General features: G+C 40.9%; 1 protein-coding gene across 2 annotated transcripts in view; it reads left to right on the top strand.

Moving 5' to 3' along the window:
• b3glcta (beta 3-glucosyltransferase a) overlaps positions 1-17,113 on the top strand; it is a 73,350-nt gene extending 56,237 nt beyond the window's left edge. For both annotated transcript variants that reach the window (XM_030407671.1, XM_030407663.1), the window contains 5 exons: positions 3,714-3,827; positions 12,846-12,945; positions 13,415-13,534; positions 15,213-15,357; positions 16,535-17,113. In XM_030407671.1, the coding sequence (XP_030263531.1) occupies positions 3,714-3,827; positions 12,846-12,945; positions 13,415-13,534; positions 15,213-15,357; positions 16,535-16,702 (647 nt within the window). In that variant the 3' untranslated portion in view covers positions 16,703-17,113. The remainder of the gene's footprint in view (positions 1-3,713; positions 3,828-12,845; positions 12,946-13,414; positions 13,535-15,212; positions 15,358-16,534) is intronic.
• Positions 17,114-24,969: the final 7,856 nt, after the last annotated feature.

The following is a 24,969-nucleotide window of genomic DNA, read 5'->3' as shown; positions in this document are numbered from 1 at the left end:
CAGATCGGATTGCAGCATCATCTTGGAGCGATCAAACAAATCGCACGGCTCGCTCAGGGAGTGTTACTCCAAAGTAATTCCACTAATTACCTTAATTACCGCCTCCTCTGCCAAGCTGCCATTATTCCGAATGAATATTAGATTTATCTATCAAAGGTTAGCTCGGATCAATAAGCAGTCGACATGAAAGAGCCTAACATTTCATTTACCATGTCACTAAGTGTTTAATCTTCTTATCTGCCGTGATTATCAAGTGCAAAAAAACAATTATGTGAGCACGCGAAATGCACAGTCATCAGTTCAGAAATTAGACTTGATATAAAAATAGGGTGAGTAATACTGTGAAGTGGCGTCGCTGTGTTTTTCTTCCCCTTCACTTGTTATGGTAGCTCAGTGTAGTTTTTATTGCCGGAACAGTGTTATTGTTTGAAGCTGTCCTCTTGCAGCGGTGGGAGAGCTACTCTGCACCGCCACGAATAGAAATGTGAAGCACAGGTTTCCAATATCGCTCGTTGTGTCGGAAATCTATTAATAACGGGTTTTTATTTACTGGAGCCACGCGCGGATACAGTTCACAGATCCAACTCGCGCGCCTCTTCTGTCGGTGATGAAGTTGTAGCCGAGGAGGGAGGGGAGAGGAGAGGAGGGGAGGGGAGGGAGCTTGGGAGTTAAACAGGAAATATTCTACTTTGCTGTATGATGGAGGAAAAAAATCACAGAGGCTTTACTCCTCTACTGTGAACATCATCAAGTCAGACACAACTTAATGATATTCGCTGTTGATAAGCGAAGCCTCACCAGATCAGGCTGAACTTCACCCGCTCACAATGTTTCAAATAGTATAAAAATTAGGGCCGGACTCGATTAAAAAAATTAATCGAATTAATCAGAGGCTTTGTAATTAATTAATCGAAATTAATCGCATTTTAATCGCATATAAATATTTGACCTGAGAACAGTGAGAAGCAATTTTTTTCACATGGATTTTAGTATACCATTGAATAATGACTGAATACAGAAGCTTAAGCAACAAAACATTGTTTTAGTTTTTTCAAGACCAACAGACCAGTGCAATTTTTTTATATTTTTTTGGCCTTTTATGGCTTTATTGACAGAACAGCTGAAGATATGACAGGAAACAGGGAGAGAGAGAGAGAGGGGGAGTGACACGCAGCAAACGGACCTAGGCCGGGAGTCGAACCCGGGTCCGCTGCAGAGCCTCGGCACATGGGACGCGCGCTCTAAACGCTGTCCCGACCAGTGCAATTTTTGCCATAAAGTGCAGCAATAGCATGCTCTTATCTACGCTGCCATCCGTCCGCTTTTGAAAACAAAATATCCCATCCACGGGGCCGACCAAAGCAGTCTCGTCTGCTTCTTCGTTCATTGTTGTTGTCTGATGTTATGAACGTTAGTTGGTGCTCCAGTATAATCGGTACCCCTGAAACTCTTCCAGTGAGAAATGTTCCGCGGTGCAAAAATAAGTGCGATTAAAATGCCTTAATTTTTTTAACGCGTTGATTTTTGTGTAATTGATTAATCGTAATTAACGCGTTAAAGTCCCGGCCCTAATAAAAATACATGTTGTGTTTTCCTCCCATCATATTAAAATTTCAGGTGGTTCAAATATGCAAAGATGTAAACAGAGCCATGAAAACACAAGTTTTGCGTTTTCATGGCTTGCATATTTGAAACACATATTTTTCATTTCTGTCGTGCGAATGATTTGGAAAACGTTGTTTTAAACCCAGAACGAACACACAAATGAGTTGTGGGAAATAAGAAAACTTCAACAATTAGCATTTTTGGTGTTTCCAATATGCAAAAATGTAAAAGGCAAAACTTGTGTTTTGCCTTTTCAGGGCTCTGTTTACATTTTTTACACATTTGTTTACAAAAACTTTAATTTACCACATTATTTGCAAAAAACTTCAACAATTAGCATTTTTGGTAAACAGAGCCATGAAAACGCAAAACACGGCTCTGTTTTCGTTTTTGCACATTTGAGAAACCAAAAATGTAAATTGTTGAAGTTTTTTTATTTCCCAAAACTCATTTGTGTGTTCGTTCTCGGTTTGAAACGAGCTACATCTAGCAACCTTTTCCAAATCATTTGCACGGCAGGAATGAAGAAGTCACAAATTTAAACAATGTAATAAATGGTGGAAAAACTCAAAGACAATATCAGAAATATGGTATAGAAATATATAACATTCACCTCAGAGTGCTGTGTCTCTGCTACATTACAGACTTAAGTGAAGTTTGTGACACAGATTTAATAGTATAGTATCGTGTTGTTTTGTGCGTTATGCAGGAGTAATGTTGTGAGGTCTAGCAAAAAGTACTCTTTTTTACTGGAGTATTACCTTTTTATAGATTTAAATAGTGTCTCTTCTCTTTTCCACTTCTTTAATAAGACAGTTTTACGCTTACACTGGTTGAGAAAATAGAAGATAACTCCACATTTTTGTTTAAAAAGAAGTTCCTAACCCTGAGTTTATTCATACCTGAGGGTAAGAAATGCTAAGATTTAGTCCTCTCCCTTTCCTCCTCCTCCTCCTCTATATTTTGGTTAGAATACCACTGATCTGGTTAAATAGCCAATAATATAAACGTCACAATATCGAGATAATGGATCATTTCGCGGTTCAATAAACATTAAATCTCATCTTGTAACGTGGCGTTTGCTTTATCCATAATGTGCGCTAAAGTTTAACTTGGAGATTTTAATGTTTATCATGTAGTTAACATTGAAGCTACAATCGTCTCTCACACAAACTCTTATCGGTACGTTGCTCCTCTGTTTTACTCTGTCTTCAAACTTTTATCTGCTGATTGTCTGCTGCTGAACTGCTCGATGCGTTCGGAGCTTTACTGCACTTCCTCTCTGGTCGTCAGTTTCTAAGTATCCTGTAGAGGCGGTGCAGACTCAGCTCGGCTTCTGTGCTTTTTGGTTCATTGTTTCAGGGTTAAACAAGCCACTCTGATTCACTATTGTTGATTTATGAGAGTTGAACAAAGCCTGGAGCTACTGCTGCTGCACATCTCTGGATATTTCGGCGCCTCTGAGCCCCTCGAACGTGTTCGCCTCGACAGCCAAGAAACTCATCACAAAAACCTCCACAAGTCATCAGTCAGATAGCAATTAAGTGTGTAAGAAATCTTCAAAACTTTGATGCTGAGGATCAGGTCACTGACTGGAAGACTGTGTGTATAAATAGAAGGAAAAAAGTACATGCAGATGCAGTAATGTGGAGGAACTCTGAGGATTCAAAGCTCTGAAATGTAACTGCTTTTTGCTTTTACATTATTTAAAGGTTTTTGTGATGGTTATGTGATAAAACAATTTCCTCAAATGACAGGTGTACACATGAAAGGTTTGTACTCTACTTTGTATGCGAGTCATACAGTCTCCCTAGTTCAGATTTGTACTGCTCAGTGGGAGGATTAAAGACACATCTTATCTTATTTTCCTCTTTTTATTTTCTGTTTTCCATCTCGTCCCCCCCGATTATTTATTTCTTTAAAAAGACTCCCGTTTAATAGAACATGTGACTGAAACAGACGATGAGAACATCAGAGAAAAACACTGATCGCATTCAATCTGAAATACTCATTTGCTCGGGGGAACAAGTCCACATCGCACAGAACCAGATGTCTGCTTGTTGTGAAACTTGGTTAACAGAGTATTGATTTTCTTCCCTGTGTACCAGTTCCAGTGATAAAGAAGACCTGGGAGAAGGATGCCTTATTTCTCGAGTACTACAGTGACCATGCTGATCCTTCAATACCCACCATTGATATAGGAGTACCAAATACTGAGAGAGGTAAGTGCTTGTTTTCTCGTTTAAACTCCCTCAGCTTCAGGGTCAGCCGCATGCTGTACATGAAAAACACGAACATGCCGTGAAGGGGGAGGTGGTGTATACGATAGTGATTCAAAACCTGATGTGTGTGTAGACGCTCAGTCAGCAGTGGATTCCAACTGTTTGTCACTTAAAGTGAGTTTTCTTCACAAAATGAAGCCAACTAGATATATGTTGTTTGGTCCCTTGTGCAAAAAAAGCAAATTGCAGTCAAGTGTATTGACAAAAGTGTTTTTTAATGAATATGTTTGAGTTAATGATGCTTTTTTAAAAAGATATTAAATATAATATAATTTCTCATATTTGTTCTGAAGGTAATTCTGCTGTGGTAAATGCATCTGTACCTTCTTCTGTCCTTGACTGAGAGCTGTAAACTGAACATTGGCTCCACTTCACATGCTGGTTTCCACAGACTGGAGGATCTGTTTTGACCAGTTATTTGTCGTTGTGACAATCTGACATTTTATCACACGTTATAGTTTATTTTTAACCACGGCCCACTTGAACTCTGAATCTTTACAAAGCCTGAGCAGGACCAAGTTTCTTTTGAAAGAAAACTTTATAATTTTTGGAAACCTGCTTCTAAAACATTTATAGCACTCTAATGTCTGTACATTAGAGGTCTAGCTGCAATTTTGCCCTGTGGCCAACCACGGTACTGCAGCTAAGGAAGCTGTTGACCGCACACCTCGGACCGCAAATAAGGTTGTTATGATTCTATGTGTTATGAATTTTTGATCCAAGGAGGTTTTGTATTTGTAAAATGTTCACTGAAGACGAGACAGCAATTTACAAATCTGTAACTTCATCACTGTGTAACGTTTAGTGGGCTGCTTAACCAGGACGTAAACCTGATATTTGAAAATGTTTTTGGCGGAATCTGCAGGCGAACAATTCTCTTTATCGTGAATAGGCACCGACGTTCAATCCTGTATCTTGTTGTGTTATAAATCTATGCTGGAAACAGCAGGACGGAGACAGTCGAGCTGTTTCCCTCTGCGTTCAGTCTCGAGCTCAGTTATGCCAGTTTGCTCCTGGCTGTGTCTTTATTTTTAACAGATATGAGAGTCGTGTTTATTTTCTCATTTAACTTTCTCTCCCAAAATGTCAAACTTCACATCCACAGAAACTCATTTAAAGTCCCCAAATGTTATCAAAGATCTCAGAACCTGAGTCTGAATAAATGTGTTTAAAATAATTCATGAAGCACCTTCAGTCTCATGATTTCATGTGGAGTAACACAAATATGTAAGAAAAAGCAGAGCTTTTTTTTTTTTTTTTAACACGGTACAGAAACACAAAGTCTACAACCACTGTTCCTCTGCATTAAGAGGCTGCTCCTGTAGTGAAGCCCAAAGGTGGCTCCCTCTGTCTGAAGGCGCGCTGACCCTGAGACAGACGAGGCTTCTCTCCACCGAAGCAAATTCCGAGTATGTGAAAACAGACTTGGTAAGAAGCCTTCTTCTGATTCTGGAAGGAAAAACACATCTCCCAGCTGGTCTGAGATCCTGCTGATCCCTCAGGAGAAACTTTAACCCAACAACATCCTCCAGCTTCTCCTGAGGGAAAACACTGGAGACGCGTAATGTATGATAATCAGAAGCAAGTACAACAACATGTACACAGAGCGTAAGACCCCTCAAAGCAAACCAGGTTACTTTGTAAAGAAGCAGCCGCTCTTTGCTTCACCACCCTCCTGGTTGCCTGAGGCAAGGGCCATTTGGGCGCGAATTATTTTACAGTCTGATGGCTGCTGGCATAAAACGGCACCTTAGACCTCTCATGTTGCACCTTAATGGGATGATGCATCAGCTGTAGCCACTTTCAGCCTGCTGGAGGAGGGCTGAGGGATGTTGCTGGAAAGAGTCTGGTTTGGTTCTCCAGCCTCCCTTCCGCCTTCCGTCTCCAGGTCTGCTGCGGAGTCGAGCCTCGTCGAGAATAAAAGTTGGCCTCCTCTTTTGAAAGTTACCTTGTTATCAGTCCACTCGTTTGTTGATATGCAACCCTCGTACTTTAGGGTTGCCTCATCTCCTCCTCCTCCTCCTCGTTGTGGGTAGTGACAGGTCTCAGCGGCTTCTCGCTCCCTAACAAATCCACTACCAGCTCCTCTGCCATCCTGACACTTAACTACACAGTTCTTCTTGCACCGGCTGTCAGTGCTCTTGGATGTCAGACATACTGTATCCATCACATTGGATCTTTGTAAGCAAATGTTAAATAGGAAATATTACACATCATATATTTAAGGTGAGACAGTACAGCCATATGTAATACACTACTTCATTGAGTTGTTCTGGATATCTAGTCATATGAGTGTATTTTCAGCCTAGACCCACTTTTGTATGTCTGGAGGACATGCTCAACGTGTTCAGCCTCCGAACATCAGATTGAGACTCTTTTTCAATCTCTGTGGATGTGCAAGAAAAGCCAAATATCTTGACATGTAGCCGAGACCCCTGCTGGACGTCTAGACGAATTTAAGACGGTTTCAATATCTGAACAGATCCTATACATGAATGCAAGACATTTTTTGACAAATAGTCATGTGAAATAGCAAATTGCTATTTGATATTATGTAATTGTTTCAAAACCAGTAGTTGAGGCTTGCAAAGGGACAGACTTTCCGAAAAGGATGCACGAAATCAGGTATTTTTTGCCTAATATTCAATATTCAAATCTTAGTTTTTATACAACCCCAGTTCTAAAAGGTGTTGGGACGCTGAGTAACACATCGATAAAACAGAATGTAATAATTTGTCAAATCACAAGCGTGCAAGTTGCCTTCACTAGATACGGTTTGTTGAACACCCTGTTTTGTCCATCCAACCTTGGGAAATCGCCCACCTGATAGTGGTTTGATGAAAAAAAGGCTGATTGTATGAAGACGGAGTGAGACTCGGTTAATCATTGTGGATTGTTTGAATCCAATCAATGCAATCAAAGAAACCCAAAGTACCTGAGCGTCCAGCTGGCTCAGCTCACAGCAAGGACGTCTGAAGTCAGGAGAAACGCGCAGGGAAACTTATATTTTGAACCACGTGAAGCTGTTCTACAGATGGCTTCGAGGAGCAGTCTGAAGATGACTTTCATTTGGAACCCTGTAGGGATTTCACAGTGAAGACGGTGCAAAAAACCTTCATTGTGGCTCCTCAGTGGACATATTTTGAAGCTTCCACAAAGAATCTCTTCTGGACGTGTCTTCTCTCATCGTTCATAGGCGGACGTGTGGCCTTTTATTAAAGGCTGTTGACAGTATTTTCCGATTTATGTAGTTATAAAAGAAACATCCCAGATTCACTTGTTGAAAATACACAAGAATTCTGAACCTGGTACTGCCTAAAGTTTCGATTTTCTGTCTCTGTTTGTGTCTGCCCTCAAGACAATTTCATCTGGTTTAAGAAAGTTTGATGACATTTCTGAAGTCGTGTCTCAGCCCAGCTTCTCAAATCAGATTTCAGACCGACACAGGCAGATTGATGTCATGGCAGCAGCAGGAACCAGCAGTGATGGAGGAGTTTCACACTGAGATGAGTTATTGTCGATCTGTGCATAGCCGATACATCTGTCTTTTTCATCCAGCCTATTGCTTGTTAGTTTCCATCTGCATTGATAGAAATACCTCCAGAAAATGCAGATATGTGTGGAGTTTACACTTGACAACAAAAACCAGTATGTCCTGACCTCGCTGGTCATCAAACTGGAGCCAAACTGCAGAACAGGTGTGAAGCTGGAGGTCTGATCTGTGGAGAGAACAGAGGAAGGTGACAGTGGTGTCCCTCAGGCCGCCGCAGTGCCGCTCTGCAGCTTATATTTCATCACCGATGTGTAATTGTTTGGAGTCGGGCCACATTTTGACTGATACCGGCCTGCTTTTCTTTTCTTCTTCTTCTTCTTTTTTTTTTTTTTTTTTTTTTCTTAACAAAACATTAAAATCCACGAGCAAGGCCTGATTGCATCATACAGCTAATGACTGCTCCGGGTTCAGTGTAAATGGAAAAGTGTTTGCATTCTGCAGGGATGGTTTTAAAAGCCTTGTCGAAAAATTACCTTAATAGAGCCCCTCGGTTTAAATAAGGAATTAAACTCTGGCTGCTTCTTTGTTTACTTTTCTAATTCTCTCATTAATCCGTAGCCACACTATTATATCTACTTGAGTGACTGCATGTTTTCTTTTTTTCTTCTTCTCTCTGGTGGTGTTGCACTACGTTTCATTATGCAGAAAGGTTTCCACCTGCATTTACACACAATGAGGATATTAGAAACGCCACTGAATATAATGGGAGTCCACTTCATCATCACCACCTGGAGCCTAAAGACTGGCCAGTCATGCACTTATGGTGGAGTTTGAAAAAAGAAACATAACCATCACAATGTTTACGGGAGAGCTCTTCACAGATTTGCATTAGATCACATGTGATTACAGGTAAATGAGCAACCAAATGATTTCTTTACAGTCAGGTAATAAGTTGAATATTTTCTCACTTAGTCATTGGTAGTCAAGTAATCAAAATTGTTGATATTTTTCCTCAGCCTACAGAGATCTGTTCAGAGGGCTTTTTGTACTCACCCATCAATCACGAATATAAGAATAAAGATGTAAAGATATGAAGTTTACTCCTTGTGTTTATACCAGTAAATGAAATTATATAAATTATTTCCTTTTCTTTTCGTTCTCACTTTGTCATAGAAAGGGAATTAGTGAACGTTTGGCATTTTTCTTGGTAGTTAAGTTAATAACGCTAACTTTGGCACAAAGTCCTCTTTAGTGTTGCGAATTTATTCTGACCTAAAGATTTGTTAAAGCCCCACCGCTGTGTATTTTTAAAATATTTGATGTTTTTCTAAATCATTTCCCGACCGTGTTGATTTAGCCACTCTGTTCGCCAAATGTTTTTTGACATAGGCTTATTTCATTTTGTGTTTAAACTAGATTAGGCTCTTGCTTCGGTCAAACAATGACGTATGACTTTGGTAGAATCTGCGAGTCCTCCTCCCAGCTTGCACAAGCGCACTGAGAAGAGAGTTTGAGCTAATGTGAGCAAAATGTGAGCTAATGACTCAAGTGGCTTATAAAAGTAGTGTCGCTCCTTTAAGAAGAGGGCAGAGCGCAGTGTGTAAGGAACCTTATGCTAGAGTGACGGCTATCACCATCCCTGCTGGTGATGGTCATCTCACAAGAACGACAACTTAATGTATTACGTCCAACTTTTCAACCACAAACTCATTATCATTAACCGGCCGCTAAACAATAAGACACAGTGGCTGGAGTGCTGCTCTCAGTGGCCATCTATTGAGTCATTTCCACTGAGCAGAACAACACTAATGTTCCAGATTTGGAAATGATGTTTGTCCTTCTCCTTCCGCATGACAGATACTTGGGGTCCGGGCACCAGATAATGTGAGCTCCCAGTCACAGTTTGCATATTGCCTAGCTGACAGGCTGGCAGCTGGTTATGCCGCGACAGAAAGAAAACATTCAAGTAGACTCGCTTCTCAAACTCCACGCACTCCCTGACTGCGGGTAGCGAGACACCGTGCTGACTTACTCCTGATTTTGACGTCTTATTCCAGAGAAAGCCGCGGCCCCGCTGCTCTCAACCGATTAATGATGTTAGTATTTTTCTTTTTTAAACCGGTGTTGGACAAGTTTGTCTCATAGATCATTTAGGAGAAAGTGTCTCCCTCCCTTTAATTGCGCCCGCCTCTGCATGCCAGGATTTTTTTTACTTTCAGGAGACAACAATTAAGTGTTTGTAAGTCTGGCAGCGGTCCACGGCCGTCATCAAGGCAGGGGGATTTTCTCTAGGTTGGTGCGCAGCCAAACGCTGAAGGTACTCTCGGTTTACTAACTGTGCACACTGTCAATCAGACAGCAGCCATAATTCCTCCTGCGTACAGTAAATTGGATTTTCTTTACAGCGGTTTGAGTCTGATGATGCAGAAAAAGGGGGCGATCTTAAACAGCGCAGCGGCAAGGTGGAATAAAATGTTATACTGCTTCTTTAAACGGAAATATGCAATGAGTCTCATCAGGACGTACAGTTAATCAGATAAGCACGCACTGAAATATGATTGAGGTCAAATTAAAAGTGAGCCGTTTATCTGTTCCTCAGCGCTAAATACCCACATGATACTCCATCAGCTAGAGGACTTAAATTGAGTTTAAGTCAGGCCGTGCATTATTCCTTTCCGCTCTTTTTTCACCTCTTTCTGTTCTTTTTTGAACACTTACTTTTAAGCTATTGACCGCTGAGAGCAGCCTTTGAGTTCACCATGAATCTGTAGTGACCTTCATGATTCTATTATTGTTCACCTTTCACTGACTTCATTGACTGGCCTGAGCTTTGAAAACCAAGTCTTAAAACTCCATCACTGATGTATATTATTTATATCATAAAATACAGCATTTTGGTATATTTTGAGGATGCCAAATCAGTTTTAAGCAGCTGGATAGATTAATAAATAATTCTAGCGAGTGCATCATGAGAAAACCAGCACTGAAGACTTATCCAAACATAAAGTCGATTCACTTTGTTGCCTCGATTCCTCTTTAAACCTTCTGACGGGGTTATCGCGCCGCCATCTGTAGTCACAAAGAAATGTTAAGCCCGCTGAAGACGCGCTCAAGCTTTATAGTAAATATGTAATCTGACAATGGAAACACAAAACTCAACAGTCTGAGGTTAAAAGTTTTTTTCGATGTGAGGGGGAAGAGTGATGCAAGACCTTGAAATGGAAACAACTGCAGCGACTATCAAGTAAATAAAAACTACCCGCGGTCAAGTGTGGAGCATGTCGGCGAACAAAGACGTGATGACAGGAGACGTTTCTGAGGCCATAGAGGACCTTTCTGTCACATTATGTAGCAGCGGTAGGTCGGACGCTTTAATGATGGATACTGCATGAGACATGAAGCCTCTTCCGACTAGAAATAGGATTATCGGCTTATCTGGAGACCCGCCTCTACAAAAAAAAAAAAGTGTGATTTTTGGAGATTATTCTCGTCAGCAGTTCAAGGTGTCCTTACTTATTCTATATTCAGATACCAGCAAAAAAAAAGAAAACACAGTGGGTGCCTTTATAAATAAAACAATAGGGCTTCAGTATTCTTGTGATGCTTGCCACCAGGGATTTCCATGTCTCAGCTCTCAGTCCTCATGGTGTGCGGATATTTGATGGGTATATTTCTTTGGGTTCCTTGTATTTGTTCTGTACTACCACATCACCGGTTCTGTTTTTCAGGAGTTGGCAGAACATTTTGTCCCGCCTGGCAGCCATGTCAAACATGCCAGAGTGAAAGTTTGATCTTCCTCGCCCATCATGCCAGGCATACCTTATTATTTGTTTGGGATGCCAGAATGTAGACAGCGGCTTTCTTCCCGCTCACAGAGCTCCAGAGGACACGTCCTTACGTTGAAAAGGATTGTCTTCAGTGTTGTACAATAGAAATCTGAAAGAGGTGGCAAAGACGTTGTTGCCCCGTAAAAATACAAGGTTGTTAGTTTGATCACTGCAGTGACTGATGTGTCCGCCTACCGCCTCGTGGGCTTCTGAGGCGTCCTTGAGCAGCATGCGGAGCCACTTGTTCGCTCTTTGTAACTTCGGATGCACAGAGCAGTCAAGTTAATTCTGAGATACAAATGAAAGTTGCGAACGTATTGCAAGATTAGGGATTGGTCTCATTAGACTCGTTCTTATTGCTTCATCAGAGGCTCCTGTCAGGGGAATTAAAGTTTAATTACAAATGTTTTGATGCAGTGGGTTTCATGCTGTCGGTCACGTCTAATGATTCCTTATCTCATCATTCAAACCCAGTGGGAAGAATAAATGTTGGCAACGTGCATTTCCTTTACACTGCTTCATGTTTCTTTCGATTGTATTGTAATATTTATGTGGTGACAGTGTTGTTCTTGCAAAGCACTTGCCGCAGGTTGGAAAGATTATGTTCTGGCTTACCTCACCAACACGGCTGGAAATTGTCACAGCATCTTGTTACAAGTACCTGTTGTTTTCGGCTGCAAATTGTCCCAACGCCCCGTCAGCAATGCGGAGTTTTGTGGCCACTAACACAGCTGGAAAATGTCCCGACATCTCATTAAAAGTCAAGGCGGTGTCGTGCATACAAATGTTGAAATGTCGCCCTTAACGGTGGTCTCTCGTTAAAAATATCCTCTAGTTTAATGCTTACAATGACCTCTACCTTGGCAGCCTCACCTGGTCATCAGGTCACCAGTATCCCCTGTTTCTCCCTCTCCTCTCCTTCAAAACGTCGAGTTTTACTGCCACTAAAACAACTTGAAAATGTCCTAACATCTCCTCTAGAAAAATATCCAGTGGTTTCACGCTTACAAATGTTGAAAAACAGTCTGGAAAGGTGTCGTGTTGTACTTCCAACATCCCCTCCTCTTCCTCCTCCTCCTCCTCCTCCTGACAACAAAGAATGCTCATAAACATGTAATCTGAAAGTGACAAAAATGTTTATTCGACACATAGTGTAATAATTTAACATATCTGTGGTTTTGCAGAAATTTAAAATGCCAACGTTTTATCTCGGCGGCTGGGCCGTATCATTTGGGGGCACGTTGCCCGGGCTGGATTTCCAGGAGCCGTTCATGCTGAAATATGTGTTCACTCATTGTTCTGAGTGAAGCCGTGGCGTTTAACTCACAGCTGAGGTCTTATGTTGTCTCCTAATAAAGTGCTTCTGCTTTTTTATAGTCTCTACTTGTGACTTTCGGTTAGCCTGCCACCTTTTAAGTCCTTTAGTGTTCGCATAATTTATGACTGTTATGTTGCCTTTTTGTGTCAGAGCTTTTATGTATGCAGGTGTGCGTGTGCATGTTAATACCCGCTTATGCTAAGTGTGTGTTTCTGCGTTCAACAGGGTCATTTATCTTCGTAAAACCCGAATACAGCACATGGTCAATATGTGATTAAGTCGTACAGGCCAGTCTATTGATACCATGTCTCTATTTGCAGGCCACTGCGGGAAAACGTTCGCAATCCTTCAACGATTCCTGAACAGCTCTGTCCCGAAAACCAAGTGGCTCATCGTTGTGGACGATGACACACTCATCAGGTAAAGTTCTATGATCTGAAAATGTCCTTTTTTTTTTTTTAACTGGGACACAGTGTCTCGTTTTTTAAATGCCAGGCTCTCATTTCCCTCAGAGTTTGACTGACATTTGTTCATAAACGCTCTAATAGATTCTGTCTGACAGCCGAGAAAAAGGTTTGAACAGTGGAAGAGAGAAATGCTTGGAATGAAGTCATTTTGGGAAAATGAGTTCCAGAGATATTACCATCCTGTCGAACATCTAAAAAACCTCAGTACATAAATTCAAGTCCAGCTGGCATCACTTTATATCTGTCAGGTTGCCCCTTCATGTGGAAATGGTTCTGGATGTGTAATAGTGCCTGAGGGGGAGCAGTCACTTCAGCCCCTAAATGGACAGTTTCATATGTGTGCATGCGCAGGCAAGTGTGTGTGATGATGATGATGATGATGATGATGAGGGTGTGATGAGCTTGATCTGTGCTTTCTGCAGCATCCCCAGACTGCAAATCTTGCTGAGCTGTTACAACCCCTCTGAACCAGTGTGTCTGGGAGAGAGGTACGGCTACGGCCTGAGCCAGGGCGGCTACAGCTACATCACGGGAGGTGGAGGGTGAGTTCTCACAGCGAAGATGCTCGGGGAATACCGATGAAAGATACAGACGCAGCGGAGGGACTATAAACGGCGTAATGGAAAACCTGTAATCTGTAATTTACGGATAAACTGTTTAAAGTCAGTTATAAAGTGTGTCACTCCCTTCAGGGAAATTGTGTTTTGCAGGCTGCATTGCAGTAAAGATACTTCATAAAAACTGGGATAAATCACAACGTAATACGACGAGTGATCATCAGTTGATGAGATGAGACAGGGGAGGCCATGCTTAATACTAACAGTACATCATAGTACATCATACAGACCGATGGTTACAGTAGTTTGTTTTCTGACAGTGTGAAAAGTTTATTGTTTTTAACAACATCAGACATGCAAACTTATCATTTCACATTCATCACTTAAGTTGGAGTACAGATGCTGGTGTAGAAACAGGAGAAGTACTGATTCAGCTTCTTGACCCAAGTAAAAAGTAATAAGTATCCCTCTGAAGGCCATTTCTAGACTATTAAACTTAAAAGGTAGAATCAGTAGGATTTGTCCAAGCTGCACCACGAAGATTGTTGATGGTTGAGTCTTGATGTCAAATAACTACATGTTGGGTTGGTAAAGCGTCTCCAGCACAGGGAAAAAATAACTGAAAAAATAAGAAAATCCAGTTGGAGGGCTGCAGGGTCTCTGCAGATAAGAGACACAGACACAACTTTTTTTCCCGCTTCGAGTCTCCTTTTCTGCCTGTTTCCGTTTTGTTACGCCGCTTCGTCTCACTGCATCTTCTGTGTGTGATACACACTGGATGAAATCAGTCGTGTTGATAATTGCTAATTGATGATTCCCCTCAAATGCATTAGAACTAAAGTAACAAGACTGAAAATGTATGGATTGGAAAGTATAGATAAATTGTTAAATTGTAGGGAGTAGTTCGAAAAAAACTCAGAGTACAGATACCTGAAAAATATACTGAAGTACGGTAACAAAATATTTGTTCTCCGTTACTTCCCACAAGAAGATATTCTTGTTGTAAAAATGTGGAAATACTTGTTATAACGTAAAAAAAACCCATCTTGTAATAACAATAGTTTTTCCCTTTTTCTCGCAATAGGTTTCTGCAAAAAAACACACAGCACAAAAATAATTATAATCCCTCGTATCATACATAATTAAAAGTTGGGCAATAAGCACAAGTCATGTGTCAGCTGTCAGTGCCGGAGGAAAGCTTCACCGGAGATACACCTTGAGCTGTGAGTGAGCCGTGTGAGAAACTCTATTTAGAGACACTTCACTTGCCGTGACACTTTACAGCACTGCAACTGCCAGTTTCCTCAAAAGAGACATCTCCTAAAACCTGTTTTTGAGTGGCAATGAGCGATTTCTTTGGCGGCTTGAGATTTGTTTTTTCATGTGTAATTGCCTCTTCTCTCAAAGAGTTGTCACATCATTGTTGTGCAGCGCCGATCCTCACAAAACCACATCTGCCTCTCGGCTTGATTTGCAGTTTCACTCTCTGCTCTGTCGCTCCGTGGCCCCCTTCACCATAAAATGAGGGCGGCGGACTTTACGGTGATGGCTGAAAGACAGATTGTTTTCTGCCCATTTCTGTCATTTTCTCCGAAGATTCAGCTCGGCTAAATTGACTGCGTTGTGCATCTATTTTGTGTCTTGTGTGTGTGGGTTGCTGCAGCATGGTGTTCAGCAGGGAGGCTGTGGTCCGACTTCTTGACAGCGGCTGTAAGTGCTACAGTAATGACGCTCCTGACGACATGGTGCTGGGAATGTGCCTCAATGCTCTCGGACTTCCTGTCACACACAGTCCACTCTTCCATCAGGTGTGTACACAGTCTCACAACACCTTCATGCGTCTCTCTCTCTGAGTACCTATGGTGAGAAATAAGAGACTGAGAATAAAACATTTTTGCTCGGAAAAATAATTAGAAATCACTTCATCCCCCTTTTCAATTAAGGGGGAAGTATTCAGTATGAAACATGGTGCCTTCAAACTAATACACCGTGCAGAAAGTCAGATGTAATAACGGATTTTATAAACCTTTCATCAGACAAATAAAAACTCTTATCTTATTTGTAGTCGAGAGCACAACTGGCCCGACATAGGTGCTTGTTAGACCGCTGCTTACATCACATTTAAGTCATGTATTGGATTCCATCAGCTGAGCTGGAAATTCACATTACTCTCTGCAGCTGTAGCAAGATATCAAGGATCTCTGTCAGACACAATATCTTCCATCGGGGGAAAAGATCTACATAGGAAAAATGGCCACAAATTGGCTGTTATGTGGGTTTTTCCCATTCTGCTGACATGATGTAAATGCACCATCATGTCACATTCACGTCATGTGGGATGGGTCGTAAAGATGACAAAGATTCCCGTGGGGGTAACTTGCTCCCGCACAGCTCACGACGGCTGCAGAATTTGTCTTGGGAAGGTTGGAAATACTGTGCAGTGACGTTAAAGCACTTCATCAGTGAAATAGAATGTGGAATGACGGATTTGATACGTTGTATTCTGAGGTCGGGGGCTTTGCTTTAAGTTAATGTGTAATAATATTTATGCTCATAGTGTTAACCAATCAGAGACTGGTACTTACGTGGCTGCAGATGTTTGTGAACGCACTCTCTGTTTGAAAAGACCTCAGACTGAGACCAGACTCCCTTAAAAAATTGTGCAATTTTGAGATTAATTGTGCCATCATGTAAATTCTGAAAACATTATACATTAAATTCTTTCCTTCTGTGTAAAAAACATTGTGTCCATTTGGCTCGGTTATGTCTGTGTTGTAATTTTGCATGTAGAGGAAGTAAGATCCGATCACAAGTGGTCACCTGAGACGTATTCTAACACCAGGTCTGAGCTGAGGATCTGCCAGTAAAATAAATAAATTGTTACAACTTAATATTTAATTTTTTGAAAATATGCAGTGGCGTAAACTTTCTGCAGCACTCGCAAGAGGTCGCGTTCAAACGACTGTACTTAATCTTATCTTTCAGGCACGGCCAGAGGACTACGCCAGAGACTTCTTGGCTCACCAGGTGCCCATCTCTTTCCACAAACACTGGAACATCGACCCGGTCGCCGTTTTCAACAAATGGCTCCGAGATGACTTGGTGGCAAAATCTTCGGATGGACTCGATAAGAGTGCTAAGACGGAGTTATAATAATTTTTAAGCACACAACTAGCCTGTATGTATGTTTGTATGTGTGTGTGTGTGTGTGTGTGTGTGTGTGTGTGTGTGTGTGTGTGTGTGTGTGTTTATGTATGTATTATGGCATCATGGAGCTGAATTCCTTCACAGATTTAAATGTTTTTGTATTGCTAATGTTGAGCTGTTATTTAGAGGGACCATGCGAGCGTGTGTCCGTGACTGAATGTTTTCCTGTCTGAGCTGCATGTTGGGGTTTCTGTCATTTTTTGGAAATCTGGATGTAATATGTCATATTTATATCATATGAATAATCTGAACCTTACAGAGGAGAACCCTCCTTCTGTGGGAGGTACTGTATCTTTCAAAAAGTATTGCTAACGCTGTACATATTGCTCTATTTTGACATAAAATTATTTGAGAATGTTTTGCTTTTTTTATTTCTTAAGTGGCCTTTTAATGGGATTAAGTTTAAATCAGCAATGTATTTTGTTGAAGGTTAATTGTGGATAAGAGTAGAGGCTGTTTGGCATTGCTAAAAAGATAATTAAAAAGATCTCTAAAGCATGCTGAAAGTTTGAAATTACTCACAAAATGGGCCCAACATACAGTCCAACTTTTGACTTTAAAGTCACCTAAACACCTCATTACATTTTGGCCCAAACAGTCTGTTTCTCTCGGCTCGCTTTGACCTCAGTCACAGGAGAAAAACGAGCGTAATTCAATCAGGCTTTTTTTTTTTTTTGGGGGGGGGGGGGGACATTAGCTGATGTCCCTGAGGTACAAGATGGAAATTAGTTTTATCAACATCAATAGCAATTTTTCATTTTCACTCTTTTTCCCCTCACAAAATCAACTGTCTCAGATAATTAACTGGCAGACTCGGTGATTTGCTGACCATCATTAAAGGTCTTTCAAAGACCTTGAGCCTCTATTGAAGAATGATTTCTTTCTCCTGGCTGTATGCCATTCTAAAAAATTAATTTGCAGCTGCAATTCCTCACTCTCCAAAAAAAAAAAAAAAAAAAAAAAAATCAGAGAGTGACTGCTGCCTCGTAATGGCCACAAAAGCTTTAGAAAACCTGAGGATTATGAAGGGGCTTGATATTAATTGAAACGAATGTTAATGTGGGAAAACTCATTACTGCCTGTCTGAAATGCACTCTGCAGTACAGAAGATGTTCCTCCACTCCGCTGATTCTGTCAGTATTGTGGTGCTAAATTTACACTGTCCTAATAGCGCACCAGGCCAGCCCGAGTTCATGGAAAGTCTATTAGCCTCAGGCATCTGGAGCAGCGCAATAAGTCAAGTAGACATCTTCTAACACACCTATGAATTGTAACCTATTTGCAGGAAACAGGTTGAAATCCTGGTGGGACTCACCCACACATGAAGTGATGAGCGGTGGTAAGACAGTTGCTTCACACTGAGGGAAATCCTCAATTCAAAGTAGGTCCACACAACATGCTTGCTCCGCCAATATTTCCGGCGTGTCAGCAGCGGCGTCCCAGTGGGGTCGGACCGTGTCTGGTGTTGAATTTCATTCTTTTATCCGTGTCCAGAGCAGTCAAAGGAAGGAAGACGAGCGCATTTCCCTCAAAAATAGAACCATAAATCATCCATATCCTAAAAATATATATATCTATGTTTTTGTAATTTATCACACTTTATAAATGAGGAGAAATGAGTAATGATATTGTTTGTTTCCCCACATGATCGTCTGAAGTCAGTTTCAAAGCCTCTCCACACTGCCTGCCAGGTATAAAACTGAATGCTGAATATTTTATTGGCCTCAAGATATGGAATATATAACTAAATATATAAAAACACAATGGGTTACTTTGAACTACAAACTCCCCAGAAGAGAAATTCTAATGTTGAACTCATAAAAAGACTTCAGAGTGGCACCAAAAACCTCCTTAAAACAACAGCTTTGTAAACGGCTTTGATGAGCATTTCAGGGGATTTTTGCGTCATGTGCTCCAAAAGAAAACCTTCACAGATGCCAGCACCACCTAATTCCAGTCATTTATATTGCTCTGTGAACTGTTTTAGACTTCATAACTCACACATTTCATCAACTTAGGGGTTTGTGATTTATTTATTATTGGCTCAAAATAATAGATGATCGGAAAATGTAAGAGAGTTTGGTGCAATTGTGGAGAAGAGGGCAGAATCTCTTAAAGCCCTTTAAAGCTTAACGTGACAATATCATCCTCTGTTACACTTTGTGTGTGACTGTTTACTTTAAATATCAAAACAATTCAGTTTCTGTTTTATGTATCCTAAGATATCTTCCTTTATAACCAAGCACAGTTGACGTTAATTACATTTCTGTGGGCTTAAAGCTCTGACAAATTACACTGGAAGAAAAAAACTAAACTTCAGACTCCCTCTCCAGTGTTGTGGTTTTTTATTGGAACTCGACCAAAGCAATATCCCCGATGAAAACTGTTGTCAGCATGTTTTGTAATTTGAGTGACCTAGCCCTTTAGTAATGCAGCTGGTTGAGAAGTCGAGAAAGGTGGGGGGGGGGGGCTCCTCTTTACCTTTATTCCTTCCTTTTTAAGCGGTTAATTACGAAACATTACCTCCTTACCATCATCTTTCGGTTTCCTCCTACACCTTTGTAGCTGGAGATGTGGGTTCACACGGCTGGATTAGTATTCATAAAGCTGTGTTTGAATAAAAGCATGTGTGAGCCGTGGCCAGTCCTGGCTGGAGAGCAGCTGGAGGGTTTTGAATTTTCAGTTGGGGCTGTTTGAACACGAGTGCGTTCTCCGCAGAGGATTCACTGTGATCTGCGAGGCCGCCAAAATGAGGCAGATGAGAGGAGCTGCCGCACTCAGTGCCATCTCAAATCTCTGTCACAGTCGCCTGAGCCGAGGCTTTTATCATCACTCAGTTTTCTCACTTGTTGCCAATCTGTTTGCCGTCCCTTCAGGGGAACAACAGGGAAGGCAAGGAACTTTCAGCAGAATAATTATGAGACTTAGTTTTCCCCAGCTACCGTAGGTGATCTCAATAGGTAAAGATCAAACCTGACCTTGTTTTTGTTGTCGCATTTTAGCCGTGCTAGCGGCGTGATTCTTTAGGAAGGCAACTCTGTCTCTTAGTCGATCCACCATTTTGGTTCCAAATATGTTAAAGCCCCTGTTGGTGAGACAGTTGATTCTGAGTCTCATTCCCAACTCTTTGAATACTGGTGCTTAGAGTAAGTGGTCAATTCAACACACAATCCCAAAGTATCAGTTCAGGTGGTTTAACATTATTGGATGAACTAACATGAAATCACTTTCTGGTTCCACTGTTTTTCTTTGTTTTTTCTATGCTAATGTAGCGTTTATAAGCAAATGTTAGCATGCTAATAACCTAAAATGAGACAAGAACCTGGTAAACATCACTGTGGTAGCATTGTTATTGTGAGCATGTTGCTAATGTTAGCATTTACCTCAAAAGCACTGCAGCCTAACATACAAACATATTGACTTTCATTCTTTTTCTCTGGTTCCATTCATTTTAATCAAACCATAAACCAGTTTTGGCAGTTTGTGACATTTTAGGAAACAGTTTTTTGTAAGTGAGAATGCAAAATACACACAAAAGCCAAAAAAAAGCCATAATTTAAACTTTATTGCCACAAAGATTTCTATGTTACCTTCTGTGGCAGTCAGACTCACAAAATTCACAATCGTGTGATCTCACAAATCCATCTTGCTAGGCTTCAAGCTGTGTGCTTCAACCAGTCAGCGTCCTATGAGGAACTACTGGCAGCTTCGAGCATGTTTTAGGTGCGACGACCAGCGAGAGAAGCACCTGTTAATGTGGAAAACAACAATGGCGGCTCTTCACGAGGTTAGCATAGATGCTGCTACATCAGTTATGTCAGACCTGGAGAGTATATTTGACTGAACGAAGAGCAGAGAATGATAGCGAAGGTTTTTCTGGATGGAAAAGATGTTTTCACTCTCTCTTCGACTGGCAAAAGATTGATTTTCCGTCAAGAATTTTCTGTCAAGAATTTTTTGGTCAAGGTGCCTGTCCATTTCCAAAAACGTTCTATTGGCGTCTTTCAAAGAGGCTCATCAGTATCATTTTTTATGTGTACATAAATGTTTTCATCATTTTTTCATCGTGCTCACTTTTTTGATTTGTACTTGGAGGTCATTCTATGAGTCGTGTTAATATCGTGATTTATGCCAAATGAAGTCTTTTAGTAATGAACAGAAAGGAAGCAGTGAAGGGTTATTGTTCGCATAATTTCATCTGAGGGGTCAGGTTCAGAGTGCAAACAGATTAATTCATAGCTCATCGCATTTGAATGTCTTCTCTTTAAAGTGAGACCGCTGACAATTACACTCCCACCTTTCCTTCACACACAGGGCCAGGAATTTGCCACACAGCGTCTGATGTGCAACGCTGCTTGTAAGTTAAGGCTGTGATATAGATGCAGACACAGAGGCTTTGGAGGTGTCTGAAATCTTGTTACGCCCAGGGGAAATTTCACTGATACTGAACGATTTTGCACTGATTTTGAACATTATGCATTCAAAAGGTGTTCCCCAGCAGGAGCCATCTCTGCACTTGTCTATTTGGAATAAGAAAATCACGATAATGAATGCTGGCAAGGCTGGTGAATTAATTATTTTCAATTATATGTATAATTCAGCAGTGTCCTGTAAGGATAATATGATTGTGCCTGCGATACTTAGCCCCCCAGAATAAACTTGGTGTCGAATAGAGGCTGAAGGTGTTAAAATCGTTCAGATTTACTAGTAAATGGGCGGGCTGCCGTCGAAGCCAGGCCAAGGACAAGTGTTGAAAGTCAAAATGCTTGCAGGTCTTTAACCACCGGTTACACAAGATTGGTTTTATAGCTAGTTCAGAGCTAAAATAAATAGTATGCTGTCATAGTGTCAGGCTACCGATAGCGATTAAAATATTTCTGAATACCTACCCTCCGCCAGCTGCTTATTCCAAGAGCAGATTAGATTAGATCAAAATGTATTTTATTGCTCTTGCAGGGAAATTTGTCTTGGACATGGAAGTCACAGTGGCAAGGACACCAAAACAACCAAAGAAAACATAACAAGCAGGAGAAAAACACGATATATCATAGGGGAAACTGCAATTAATGACATGCACTACGGCAAGAGATCTGTTCCAATTACTGCACACAACCAGTCGCCATAAATAAATAAGAGGAACTATGGAAAGGAAGGACAGAACAGGAATATGAAGCAGTGTGTGTTGCAGTGGGGACCCAGACCATCATTCTGAGTTAATCAGTTTTATTGGCAAGGGAACAACAGGCTGCTTGTATCTGTTCAGGCTGCTGCACGGGAGGCCGTCATCTGCCTGATGGGGAGAGATGGTATTAGCTGTCAAAGATGCGAGCGGAGTCGACACCCGCCACAGTGACTGTGGTATTCTTTTTGTGTGTGATCAACTTTCTATTGATATAACACTAAGTAAGCACAGACGGTATAGAAACAACAGCAACATCCATCAAAACAAGCAAACAAATCGGGACCCTTCAGACGTTTGCAGCATGGTCTTAAAGGGACATTTCACCCCAAATTAGATAGAAGTAAAAATGTTTTCCTCTGGTCTGTAGTGATATTCATCCACCTAGATTGTTCGTGCCGAGTCTTGGAGATATTGCACTCGGCTTGCGGCGCTGCAATGTCTCCTTCCACGGTTACTCAATATAATCCACAAACCTCGTTGTGAGCACTTTAATTCAGGAGCAGCTTTCGTTTAAGTGAATTACAACGCCAAAGAAAGAATGCATCTACTCACTAAGAGAGGTTAGGATGTAAATGTAAATGTAAATGGTGTCCACCTTGCATGAGCTGTACAATAGCTGGCTTAGTTAGCTTGCCTCTTGTCTATTAGTAGATGTGTTTGTCCTTCTATGTAGCGATAAGGTTTGTGGATCAATAGGAAGGGAACGGTTCCAACACGAAACTGCTCACGGCAAGATCTGCAGATGATCTTGAGCAACCAACATCCTTAAAACGTTGCTGGGGTTTGTTTTTTTTTGTTCGTTTGTTTTCTGCCACCACAAGAAAGGTGCCATCTAGTTTTATGATATTGAAGTGAAGGCCGACGTGAGGGGTGATGAAAAAGCACTGGAATTTAAAAAACAGAGGGGTAAACTGAACGATAAATTATCAAGTGATTTACGTTCAACAGTCATCATTCACAGGATAAAAAGTGCCATTATTTAAGGCAGGTTGCCTCAAGGGTAAAAGCTACAAGTAAAATGGAAGTGATTACTTTCTCAATCAAATCGCTCTATTTTTCAATTCACATGCATTTTGATCACCTCCATTTTTATCAGTTAATTGTTTTTCTTCCACCTGCTCCAAAACTCACTCACTACAACTCACATCAGAACCATCAAGAGAGAAAAATATAGCAATATAGAAAACCTGTCTTTCATTTTTAGAGTTAAATATCCCTTTTGTTGAATGAACTGAATTTACTTTTTGGCCTTCTATGCTATAAGAGCAGTTGTTGGTTTATTGAAAGCAGACCGACCTTGAATGTTTGTACCTGCTCGACTGCTGCGGAACATTTCATTCTGTCGGTGGTCTTCACTTAGGAGCACTTAAGGATTACTCCCATGATTTAGTATAGCACTCCAACCCACCAGAATGAATGTTGACTTCATTTTGCATAATGTAACTCGATGGGATCTTTCAGTACACCTTCCCTGCCTGCCTTTTCTTTCTTACTTAATGCCTCCAGTTTATAAAGTGGGACAAATATTTAGTCCTAAGCCCATTTACAGCAACACTTGTGTTTTCAAACTTCAGTAAAACGGCAGTCAGCTGGACAAGTATGGTACCTGAGGAATTAATCACGAAGATGTTGGGAGTGTTGTCTTTTTAACTTTTACAGGCATTAGTGTAAACAGTAACAAGGATGGGTGAGAGGCTGACAGCAGCTCTGTTGATAGTCATGGGCTCAGGGAAAGTATTAACTTTAACAAGCTTAGTTTGTTAAGTGGGAAAGGAGTGGGAGTACTTGATTATGGGAGCCTTCACCTCCAGTTCCCTGAAACTGTATGTGGAGCACGTCTGGAGGTGTGTCACCGCTGCAGGATTAGTGGAGAGTTTTGTATTGCTGTCATAGTGTGGACTGTTCTGAATTTGCTTGCAGTGTCACCAGACAAGAAACGACTAGGAATGTCATCTTTTGCCGCAGTCTGAGGCCCGTAATGCATGTTGCCTGTTACAGCAATGTACAGCCTTTGCTCCTAAACGAATATATGGTGTATGCGGGGTATGGCTCTGTTAATGTTCGTCGGTTCTGTATTCATGCCTGTGGGTTATTTTGTCCTTTCGAATGTGACCCAACCTCAATTTTTAAGGGGCAGCGGGCAGCCACTCTGCTGCACCCAGGGAGCAACTCCAGTTCTGAGGCCACTGTCCTTGACTGAGGCACACAGTATATTCAGGAAGTGCATGTGAGAATAATACCGTTCAACGTGGGTCTGCTTTCTATGGAAGCCCAGTAAATGAAAATATATGAATAGGGTGAAAATTTCACTTGATGAAAAAAACAGTATTTCTATGGTAGGTCATAATAATGACATAAAATGAAATAAAAGAGTTAGATTAAAAGGTACAACATCAAAAGTGTGAGATATAAAAAAAGACGATGAGCTGAAAGGTCATAATTATGAAATAAAAAGTCAGAATCATGAGTTATAAAGTCGAAACGATAACATCAAAAGCAGAATTATGAAAAGAAAGTCAACAATAGGACATAGTTATAAAAAAGCATTGCAATACTGAGATTTATAAAAGCCAAAATAGAGGAATAAAGTAGAAAGATTAAGTCTGAATGATGAGATAAAAGGTCAAAATGATATAAAAAGTCAAAATGATAAGATATAGAATGAAAATTATTAAATAAAAGCCAACATTATGTAATAGAGACTCAAAAACAGGAGATTTTTAAAGTGATCATTTATCTCTTTTGTCTCATAATTATAATTTAACATTAACAACATCATTTAAGGGAATATATGATATCAGTTCAGTTATTCAATTCCTACTGGCAGATACGGGTTTTCCAAAGCAGTCAAATTCTGTTGAAGAGTTAGAGTACCGCCGTTATAATGATGGCGAGCAGGAAATAAGGAGTGCAGAGCAGCTCAGTCTGCAGGTGCCTTGATACTGTTACTGTGCAATGAAACAACATGCTGTGATGAAACTAGTCAGAATTCCTCCCACACATGTTAACCCTCATTTATCTTGGAGACACA

Source organism: Sparus aurata, chromosome 2, assembly GCF_900880675.1.
Source record: "Sparus aurata chromosome 2, fSpaAur1.1, whole genome shotgun sequence".
NCBI lineage: Eukaryota > Metazoa > Chordata > Actinopteri > Spariformes > Sparidae > Sparus > Sparus aurata.
Note: the sequence above shows the minus strand (reverse complement) of the source record. Positions and strands in the feature narration are given on the sequence as shown.